At 44.9% G+C, this 11,868-nt stretch overlaps 1 protein-coding gene across 1 annotated transcript; it reads right to left on the minus strand.

The window, feature by feature from the left end:
• Window positions 1-9,622: 9,622 nt before the first annotated feature.
• LOC122665905 lies at window positions 9,623-11,484 on the minus strand. Its single transcript, XM_043862035.1, has 3 exons — window positions 11,212-11,484; window positions 10,089-10,384; window positions 9,623-9,986 (listed from the first exon to the last, which is right to left on the minus strand). Exons 1-3 carry the CDS (start codon window positions 11,482-11,484, stop codon window positions 9,623-9,625), a joined length of 933 nt encoding a protein of 310 aa, XP_043717970.1.
• Between the last annotated feature and the right edge of the window lie 384 nt (window positions 11,485-11,868).

Below are 11,868 nucleotides of genomic sequence, written 5' to 3' on the forward strand. Positions count from 1 at the left end.
AAATATCAGGGTTGTCAAAGGAAACATGGGAAGAGGGAAATGCAGAGAGCCAATCTTCATTGACCAAGACCCTGTCCAACTTACAAGAGATCCGATTGACTCCTACCCTTTTATTGCACCAAGTAAAAGGGAAACTAGACCACCTCAGGTCATTAATTCCAATGCCCTTAATACAGTCATTGAAAGAGCACATTGCTTCAAGGTCCAAGCTATCACCACCTTGCTTTTCGTGTCTGTACCTGATGACATTGAAGTCACCACCTAAACCCCAAGGGCAGGCCCCAATATGGCTGGCAAGAGATCTGAGATCAGTCCAAAGAGGAATTCTCAGAGAATGACTATTGTGAGCATACACAACAGTGAAAAAGAAGGAGAAATGACTTAAGCAATCTGAGAAGGAGAGGTGGAGGAACTGAGCAGAGGAGGAGATGAGGTGAATGGAGATTTTCCCGGGGTCCCAAAGCACCCAAATTCTGCCATTGGGATGATGCAAGTAATTTGTGAGGAGGGACCACCCGGGGGCTAAGGAGCGAAAGATAGAAAGGGAATTAGTCTCTTTTATGTGGGTTTCAAGGCGGCAGCAAAAGGAAGCACGAGAAGAGCGTAAACGAGATCGGACTGCAGCTTGCTTGGAGGAAGAGTTCAACCCCCTAGAATTCCAAATGAATCCCTGCATCACTGGAAAGAAGCAGGAAGGGGCAGCAAAGGCTTAGAGAGCCGAGACAAAACCGATCTAGAGCAAGTTTTGCTACGGTAACGTCTGCGAAAGGAGCAGACAAAAGGGAGGGGGGGTTAGGTGGACACGACGAGAAGAGGTATTGTAGGGGGGGAAGGGATATTGGAAGCCTTCTCGGGTAAAGATGAAAGGGGCCCAGCCGGGTTAAGAAAGGTGGGTGGGAAAAGGACCCGAGAACCCGGAGAAGGAGAGGAAAATGGGTTAAGAGGGGAGGGGTCCAGGGTTAATGAGGTTGAGCCAGCCAAAGGAGCTGAAGTCAGCGAAGCCGCATGGTCAAGGGGTAAAGAGGTGGGGCCAATGGGATTGGAACAAAAAGCCAAATCCAAATTCAAAGTTGAACCATCTTTCGCTGTCGAGGAAGTACCCAAAGCAGACGCTGCTTGGAGAGAAGACGAAGGCAGGGGAACAATCGAGGTAGCAGTACCAGACGTCAACGGCCAGCTTTCTAAGGGGGTTGGTGAAGACAAAGCAGCAACAGCAGGAGAGCCAAGAATGGAAGGCTCCAAGGCACGATTTTCCGATATCCTGGATCTACTGCGAGGAGCAACATCAAAAAGGGGTTTATCGGGACAGGAGCCCAGATAAGAACCGTCATCGTCCTCATACAGGATCCTGAAACTGTTCGGACCGCAGGGTAAAGGATGGGTTGTCGACTGGTCCGTCAGCTTTGCCACTGTTCGCCGGCGATTCCAATGACGGATTCTGGACCTTAGCCTTCCACGGGAAGCAGATCGATCAGCGTAAGATTCTGGCACCTCAGCAGCCTCAATAGAGGGAATAGCAGCAGAATCCAGCACCTTGGGAGTGCAGAGGAGAGAATCATGCCTGAAGGTTTTGTGGACCTCACAGTGTCGAGGCTTCCATTCGTAGTGCATTTATTGTTCGAAGGAGTAATCCTCACCCTCTTTCACAGAGATAAAGGCAGGAAGAGGGGTCTGCGCCGAAACCTCAATGCATAACCAAGCGTAAGCTAGCCGATCTTTCCTCCTCGTTCTCACATAAAAAAAAAAGGGGGGGGGTACCTATCTGTCACACCCCGGCCCGGTTTCTAAGGGCCAAGTATGACTGGATGTGTCTCACATCCAACCAACCCACCAGGATCGCAAGTATTGTACTCTATTCGCAATCATATCCATAAATACAGAATTAAAAGCAGCGGAAGCAATTGAATGCATAAATAAGGCAGCAATAAAGGGAGACTAAACTGAACAGTGATATATATACATATTCAAAAGACCAGAGTTACAGTGATTCTTCCATAAACAAAAGAATTAAAACAAAAGGTCTTATATACATAAACTATACAAAAGTGTATAAGTAAAAGAGGGGAAGAAGCCTGAATCTAGCAGTATCCCAGGAGCACGCGCAGTCATCGCACGAGCACGAAGCATCGTGCACCACCGTCAGAGGAGCATCAACTCTAAGGGCTGAAGGAGAGTCCTGCGTAGAGGAGACTCCCACAGAAGCAACAACAAGATCATCTGAAAAATATAAGGATCTACGAGGGTGAGCTCTCCACTGAGCCCAGTAAGGGAAACACACAAGCAAGTGCAAATAGTCCATGATGCATGGCCTAGATCTAAGAATGCACCTAACAGCAATACTAAGTCTCATGAGGTATAAGTGCTACTGTAGTAGGTATGATATTCCCAATCACGGAATGAACTCATCGGTCTTCCCAAGAATACCACTCTACTACGGTGGAACCCCTTCAGTTCCGATATGAACTCATTGGACCCTAGCAGACCCCCAATGACTAATCCTACTATTTGTTTTCACAGCGAAGTACACACGCTAACATGGGACAGTGAATGGCATTCCAGAATTAACCCCTCGGACCTACAACGGGTTATCCAACACCTCAACCCCTGTTGGAAAGGGTCGTAGCACTGGGTTCATGCCAATCCTAACCCAATGCATACTATCATGATGACATATGAATCATAATAGATAATACAACAATTTTGTCCAACAACATCAACATCATAAGGAACTCGAGCTTGTACTAATCCCATTGCTAAGTTTGTCTCCTATGATTCTATCTCCCCTACAGGTGTTGCCTTCACAGTGGCTATCTCCTCCATCTCTATTCCTAAGAATGTAGCAGAGGCCATGGCTGATCCAAAATGGAGAGAAGCAATGAATACAGAGATGGTTGGCCTTGAGAAGAACCACACTTGGGATCTTGTTGAACTCCCAAAGGGGAGAGTTCCTGTTGGATGCAGATGGGTATTCACAGTCAAGTTCAAGTCTGATGGTACTGTAGAGAGATATAAGGCAAGACTGGTTGCTAAGGGCTATACCCAGGTGTATGGCATTGATTATCAGGAAACCTTTGCTCCAGTGGCCAAGCATAACTCCATTCGGGTACTCCTCTCAATGGCTGCAAATCTTGATTGGCCATTATACCAGCTTGATGTAAATAATGCTTTCTTACATGGTGACTTAGAAGAAGAAGTCTACATGCACTCTCCTCCTAGGTTCAAGCATCCTAGTGGCAATGGAAAAGTGCGTCGTCTTAGGAAGGCTCTTTATGGCCTTAAACAATCTCCTAAGGCTTGGTTTGAGAGGTTTAGACAAGCTATCCTACAGAATGGATACACCCAAAGTCAAGCCGATCACACTTTGTTTATACAAAGGAAGGGCAGCACTATTACAACTCTTATTGTATATGTTGATGACATTGTAGTCACGGGAAACAGTGAGGCTGAAATCTCAAAGCTTAAACTTTACTTGGCTCGGCAGCTTGAGATCAAAGATCTTAGTCCATTGAAGTATTTTCTGGGGATTAAAGTTTCAAGATCCACGCAAGGGATCAATGTTTGTCAGAGGAAGTTTGTCCTTGATCTACTTACAGATACAAGGTACTTAGGATGTAAACCAGCCTCCTCCCCTATTGATCAGAATCACAAACTAGGAGAAGATTGTGGTGAACCTCTTGTAGATGCTGAAAAATATCGGAGATTAGTAGGCAAGCTAATCTATCTTTCCCTTACCCGACCTGACATAGCCTATGCTGTCGGCGTGGTAAGTCAGTTTATGCATGTACCCAAAATGGGACATCTTGATGCAGTTTATAGGATCCTCAGATATTTAAAGTCATGCCCTGGAAATGGTCTTCTCTTCTCTAGAAATGGTCATTTGAGGATTGAAGCATACACTGATGCTGACTGGGCTAGATCTATTTCTGATCAAAGATCCACTTCAGGATACTGTACTTTTGTTGGTGGAAATTTGGTTACTTGAGAAGTAAGAAGCAACCGTGGTGGCTAGGTCGAGCGCCGAGGCAAAATTTAGAGCCATGGCTCACGAGTGTGTGAAATCTTGTGGCGAGAGACTTGTTCAAGAATTGGGATTTGAGACTCGTTAAACCTATGAGTTTATATTGGACAACAAGGCAGCCATAAGTATTGCCCACAACCCAGGCAACATGATAGGACTAAGCATCAACGCATAGTTGTCATGGCGTGCCATGGCGTCGCCATGGCGTCCCGGGCGTTGGGAGAGGGCATATCGAGCTACGCCATGGTGGATGTCAATATATCGCTCGATATGGCTTCCATGGCGACGCCATGGCGTCGCCGTGGACGCCATACCACGATATGTTGGCATATCGGTCGATATTTGTACATATAAAAGTTAGATTAAAATTTTTTTTTAAACCATTTAATAGCTTAGATGCTTTGCTCCAAATCACATACACTAAAGAAAGACTATTGCTATCAAGCTTAAGAAAAAGTTAGCCTATCATTTGATTTTTACTATTGCTTTCAATTATTTGATAGGTTAATCTATATTTTCAATTTTTCATACTTTCATATACACTAATGGATATTAGTTACACTTTCATGAATTAAACCATAGTGGCATAGTATATTAGTAGTAGTGTAGTACACTTTCATGTTGATTTTTGATGTTATAGGACATATATTATAGCATACTAAAATGACATTAAAAATACGTAGAAAATAAAAAATTAAACATGGTCGACATGCTCGCCATGGCAACGCCATGGCGGGCGACATGTCGATATATCGACGTGACACCCTTCCACCGACTTGGATCGCCGTGACGCCGTGACAACTATGATGTTGAGGTTGATAGACATTTTATCAAGGAAAAGATTGAGTCAAAGACCATCTGCACCCCTTTTGTGAAGACAAATGAAGAAGTGGCCGACATCTTCACCAAAGGACTTAGCACTCATCACTTTGACTGTTTATTGAACAAGCTGGGCATGTATGACATATACCACCCAGCTTGAGGGGGAGTGTTAAGAATAGGAGTTTAAGGGGTATTCTTATACATAACCCCATGTATTTTATGTTTCTTCTGTTATTTGTATAAGGCCAGGGCCCCCTGTGTAATTTATTATTCTTTTCAATATAAGCAAGTTAGTCTCTAGTTTGAGACACAACAGATTAAGCACAAACCGTGTCTGCTCTTCTCTTCTCCTCTCTTCTTCTCCTTCTCCTTCCTTTCTAAAACTGAACAGCCTGTGCACGCACTCCCATTGGCCCCCGAGCTGGGGCAGTGGCTACGCAGCTGGGCAGCGATCTGACCTGTTAAAGCTTGAAAAAGTTTGGATAAGGATTGGATCTATATTGACCTTAGTTGGGAACTATACCCAGTCTAAAGATCTAAATGGACCAGGAGTACAGATCAGGTACACTTCAGATCTAAGGCATTGTAGTGCTTGTTGAATACCACCTACATTAATTTTGGGATTTACCAAATTCCTATTGTCATTTTCACCAGATCCATTTGTGAATTGTGAGTGTCTTTGTATTACCACCCTTGGCCCATTCAGAGTTTTATGGACTCCTTCGAATTTCACTGCAGATATAGATGTTCCTAGATCAGTCCAAGATCCCTTGGAGGAATGCTGTATTTGCTTTCAAGTTGGCTTTGAGCTACTTGAATAGGTGTACACAGACTTGACACCATAATCAGATCAAACAACGGTGATCAGATTCTGCAACTATGATTAGCTCTTTAGAGGCTTTTTTAAGATATCAGGTGGTTCTGATCAGACTCTTACAACACAAATGGTCTTTAGTCACATTAGGAGTTTCTTTAAATAATGCCTCATGTGCATTGCATAACATAATTCAAGCACCTGTTCTCCACCTTCATGAATGTTCTACAATGTGGGGCTTCCTACTTCAACCTCTACTAAACCCAATTTCTGATCAGGCACTTAATTACTTCTTCAACATACTGTGTTTCAGTTTTTACTATTACTGCTTTATTAATAATTTGCACTAAATATACTGTATCTTGAACAATTTAATGTTATATATGATTGATGTAGCACTGGAAGTCATAGAAGTTGCAGCAAATTATGAGATTTTTTTTCTATTAACATCGCTTCTCTTTAGGGTTAATTTTGGAAGGTCAAAACTTATCCATTTTGTGTGATGTTGGTCTGTTTGAAAGATTATTAAGATACATATCCAATGAGAACTAGATCCTGTGATTCCGAATTATATTGGGAAATTTAAGATCAATTTATTGAAGGGGTACTCTCTGTGACAAGATATATCGTTTTTTGGTTGTTTAATTAGAGTTTTTTTGTGTGAGTAATATATTCATTAACCAAAAGGAAAAGAAAAACAGGGAAGCCCCCAAGGGGGCTGAAGGATATAAACAATGCTACATACAAGGAGGAGAGCCCTCAACGGGAGAGGGGGGGGGGGAAGATGAGATCAGAGGGAAGGCCCCAAGCGACAACAATATGAATGTTCGTTGGGGAGGTTATACAAGAGGAGTGGGTCCTAGGAATTTTGCTTATGACATAAAAAAAAGATAGAATCCCAAATCTGTCGGAGAGATCTCGAGTTGAAGGTCCATCATCTAATATTGCGCTCCATCCAGAGATGGTTGCACCAAAAGCAAGCTTCCCAATCATATCCAAATAAAATTTTCGCAGTATGTCATGTCTACCCAGATCCATTCTGTATTGAAAGGAAGAATTCTTCGTCTTCTAGGCCAACAACGCTCTAAAAGTCCTGCCCAAATTGAGGAGGAGAGGGGGGCAATCAAAGAACAGATGGTCAACATCTTCCGAGGCCGACTGGTAGAGGCAATAGTTAGGAGACACATGGATATGCCGGTGAAGAAGGAATGATTGCGTAGGGAGGCCGATGGAGAGAGCTCGCCATACACAGAAGCTGTGCCAGGGGTTGTGACCTTTGAACCAAACAATCTTTTTCCATGGAGAGATTGGCCCCCTTGATCTAATAAGGTCCCATACAGACTTTGAGCTGAACATGTGTGAATAAGTAGGAGACCAGCAAACTCTGTCACTAGAACCAGAAGGCCTTCTAGAGATGGAGGAGTGCCATACCAAATAGCTGCAAGGAGGGGGGATGGGAGGGGAATCCAATCATCTTGGCAGTTGAGATCTGCAACAAGGGATTGTCTGTGAAGACCCAATCTGTGAATCTCTCTGGAGCTAACAAGAGGGAGCAGGACTCCCAATGGATGCCTGTGATCTAACCAAAGTTTAGTAGAGACACCATCATCAATCTTGCAAATAACAGTCTCAAGGGCTGAAGGGCTGAGTTTAAGGATTTTTCTCCACACCCAGGAAGCATCCGAGCATGGGAGGGCCATCCAGAATTCCAGATGGAGTCATTCTTAAGCTACCCGGAATAGATCCAATCAACCCAGATATTATCCTTCTTGTCTACAAGCCAAATCAGTTTTAAAATGCCTGCTGAATTGACCTCTTTAATTTGACGCAATCCAAGACCTCCCTCTGATTTGGGAAGGCAGACGGATGCCCAACTGATTGGATGGAGGAATCGAGAAGTTTCTTTGCCTTTCCAAAGGAATGAACACATAAGAGCTTCAATATCCTTGGTGATGGATTGAGGCAGCCCAAAGCTACCAGACCAATATATATATATATAAAGATTGGAGGACCGATCTGATAAGTTTCAAGCGGCCAGCATGTGAGAGGAGCTTACCTTTCCATAATTGAAGTCTTTTACGCATGAGGTCAAGAATTGGAGTGCAATGATGAGCTGTCAGCCTAGCTGGAATAAGGGGCAGCCCTAGGTATTTGATTGAAGCTGTCATGGAAAGGTATAGAGATAGCCAGAAGGATCTTCATATGGTCTTCATTGACCTGGAAAAAAGCCTATGACCGAGTCCGTAGAGATTTAATCCGGCATACTTTGGTGAAGAGAGGAGTGTTGAGTAGATATGTGCAGGTAATTAAAGATATGAATGAACGCGTGGTAACTAGTGGGAGGGCAAGGCAAGGAATTCCCATTACGATTGAGTTACATCAGGGATCTGCCTTAAGCCCTTATCTATTTGCGCTTATCATGGATGAACTAACCAAGAGCATTCAAGATGAGGTCCCGTGGTGTATAATCTTCTCCGATGATATTGTTTTAGTAGATGAGAAGGGATTAACGCTAAGTTAGAGCTTTGGAGATCTACCTTGGAAACAAGAGGCCTTAAGATTAGTAGAACGAAGACGGAGTATATGATGTGTAATTTTAGTCACACTATGATGGAAACATTGAGGAAAGAGAGATACCGCAAAGTGACTATTTTAGATATCTGGGGTCTATCATAAATAAAGAAGGTGACATAGAGGACGATGTTTCACAGAGACTTAAAGTGGGATGGATGAAGTAGAGAGGTGCGTCCGGTGTTGTGTGACCGGCATATTCCTTTAAAGATTAAATTCTATAGGATTATTATTATTATTTTTTAGGTGAATAAAAAATTTCATTATTAAAAGGAGAACGAAGAAATACAGAGGGCTCCGAGGGGAAAAAGGAAAAACAACCAGCCCTAGAATTAGCTAGGGGGGCCGAAGCTACAAGAGAAACATTTGAGAGGCCCCAAGAGCTAAACAACTAGAGGGGGGATAAGAGATAACTTTGCTTTAATCTCAAGGGAAATGGAATCCCAAATCTTTTGGTAAGAACGAGAATTGGGGGTCCATTTCCTGATATTTCTCTCCATCCAAATATGGTTGAGAGTGGCACAGAAGGCCAACTTCCCTACCACATCACAAATAGAGGAGCCAGAGAAGGTCATATCAATCCAAATCCACTCTCTAGGTAAGGGAAAAGTTCTTCTACGGCCCAGCCAGCACTCGAGGAGGATGCCTTTCCAGATAGCAGCAGCAGTAGGGCATTCAAAGAAGAGATGACACAAGTCTTCAGTATTGTTCCAGCAGAGGCAACAACCAGAGGAGACTTGGATCTGACGGCTACGGAGGAAGGCTTGGGTTGGGAGGCAGTTGTTGAAGACTCTCCAGGCTGTAAAGCAGTGGCGGGGGATGTGGTGCTTGAACCAAAGAAACTTGCGCCAAGTGGCTAACTAGCCTTTCATGCGAATGAAGTTCCAAGCTACTTTGGAGGAGAAGAGGCCGGAGCTGTTTGCTAACCAAAGAACACAATCACCTCGGGAAGCAGGCCTTCTTGGGATAGAGGGGAGCTCATTCCAAATAAGGCTGAGAGAAGTGCCAGAGTTGGGAGGAGCCCAGGTATTATGAGAAAGAATATCAGCAACCAATGAGAGCCTATGGAGGCCTGCGGTATAAATGGAACGCAGAGTGACCTGATGGAGAAGAATCCCTAAAGGGTGCCAATTGTCCAGCCAAAGGAACATAGAGAGACCATCACCAACCTGGGAACGGATGACCTGAAGAACAAGGTGGCGGCAAGCAAGAATTTTCCGTCAGACCCAATAAGCATTCGAAGAAGAGGAAACCGTCCATATAGAGTCTTGGTGAAGAGGACCCGAACTCAAAGAATCAAGGTAGCCTAGACCAATAAACTTGTTGAGCAGATGATCCGGGATGGGGACAAGACTCTCCTGAGGACTAGAGAAGATGCTCTGGAAGTGCTGAACAACTTAGTCTTTGATGTCTTTTACAGAATTGACAAGAGATCCATCCGGGCGAGAGAGCTGCATAATGGAGTTTGCATTAAGCCTAGCCTTCACAGAACGATGAAAATAGGCCGTGTTTGAATCTCCCAAATCGAGCCAGTTGATCCTTGATTTTTGTTTAAGAAAACTTTCTTCCCTAGCAAGCAGAGCTGAGAGCTGAGATGAGACTTCTTTCTCTTCCAACGCCAGGGATTCATTTAGGAAATCAGTCTGAAGAGAAGCCTGTAAGGAAGCAAGCCTTTCTTTACAATCAACTACTTGATGAGAAATGTTGCCAAAGACTTTGAGGTTCCAATCTTTAAGAGCAGCCTTAACATTTTTGAGCTTTCTAGAGAAAGCAATGAGAGGGATAGAGAAGGCATACACAGGCTTGTCCTAGGCTTCTTGCACAACAGATAAGAAACTAAAGAAAGTTGGGTGAGAGGACCACATGTCAAAGAATTTAAAGGGCTTGAGGCCAAAAGAAGTGAAAGGTTGAATGGCTAAGGAGATGGGGGAATGAACTGAGATGTCTGGGTTGTCAAAAGATGCCTGAGAGGAAGGGAAGGCTGTCAGCCACTCTTCATTGACAAGGAATCTGTCCAACTTACAAGCAATGCGATTGCTTCCAGCCCTTTTGTTGCTCCAAGTGAGGGGGAAGCTAGTCCATCTGAGATCATCTGCCCCTACATCCTCAATGCAGTCATTAAATGAATTCATAGCCTCCAAATCCAAATGGTCCCCACCCTGTTTTTCATGGCTGAATCTGATAATGTTGAAATCCCCTCCCACCCCCCAAGGCAGAGAGCCAATCTAGGCAGCCAAAGACCTGAGATCAGTCCAAAGAGCAGTCCTATCAGCTAAGCAGTTGAGGGCATACACCACAGTAAGGTAGCAGGAAAATTGACCCAGGCAATCAGAAATCATGGTGTGCATGAACTGAGAGGAAGAAGAGAGGGAGATGGAGATTTTGCTAGGGTCCCATAAAACCCAAATACGACCATTGGAGTGATGAGGGTAGTTTGAAAGAATCGACCAGCCCGGGGCAATAGAGCTGAGAATTTTGGAAGAATTAGGCTCTTTGATATGGGGTTCAAGCAGGCAACAGAAACAAGACTGAGACGATCGAATACGAGAGCAAACAGTCGATTACTTAGAGGGAGAGTTGAGCCCTCGAGTGTTCCATAAGAGGCCATGGATCTTTTAGGAAAGGAGGAGGAGGGGCAACGATGACTCAAGGAGCCTGGTCAGAACCGCCCGAGACCTGGTTTCGCTGCGATGGCGTCATCGGTAAAGTCTTCGAAGGGGGGTAGTAGTTGCAGGGGGAGGGTGGTGGAGAGGCTCACAGGGGAAAAGGGGAGCGCAGGATGGGGGGCTGTCGGGTGAAGAAGAAGAAAGGAGAGGTAGGTTTGGATAGAGACCAAGAAGAGAGGGACTGCCCGACCAAGAAGAGAGGGACTTCCCGACCCAATAAGAGAACTGGGTAAAGTAAGGGGAGAGGGTAAATAAGCTTGACCCGACCTAGAAGAACCCTAAGTGAAAGAACCAGACACATAACCTGATGGACAAAGTACTTGAGAGGAGGGGCCCACCGAGTCAGGGCCAGTGGAAGACGCAACAAGAGGGTACAAAGAAGTCGTCAAAGGCAAAAGGGGGAGATCGTCTCTTGCAGATGAAACCTCAGGAGCACAGACCTCTGTAACAGACAAGGGCACAGGCGCGCAGGTGGAAAAGTTCAAAAGACTTGCAGGGTTTCTCTGAGCAGTCGCCACACTCGGAACGTTGGGAGGAGGAGCAGCAGCTCCAAAGCTAAGAGTGGAAGGGCCAGAATAGCTGCCTTCTGCCATACAAGATCTACTCCTTGGTAAGACATCAAATTGGGGCTTTTCGGGGCAAGAGAGGGGCTTCGTACACTCAACATCCTCAGCTGAAGAGAGAAGGCTGAACCTGTTCTGAGCATCAGCCCAACGCTGATCCTTCGATTGCGACTGGCCATTGGAACTTCCCGACGTAGTCTTCTTCTTCTTCTAACTTTGATTCCAGTACAAGAATCGAGATCTACCACGAGAGGGAGACCGAGCAACAACAGCACAGTGGAGATCAGTAGGAGGTCCATCGCAGAGATTGGGGTCAAGGCCAATCGGAAAAGCTCCATCACTGCCGCAGGGAGCTTCTCCAGCAGAAAGAGAGAGAGCCGCTCGAGGGCCTAAGTCATTAGCACCAGAGGGCTT

Source organism: Telopea speciosissima, chromosome 6, assembly GCF_018873765.1.
Source record: "Telopea speciosissima isolate NSW1024214 ecotype Mountain lineage chromosome 6, Tspe_v1, whole genome shotgun sequence".
NCBI classification, from domain to species: Eukaryota; Viridiplantae; Streptophyta; class Magnoliopsida; order Proteales; family Proteaceae; genus Telopea; species Telopea speciosissima.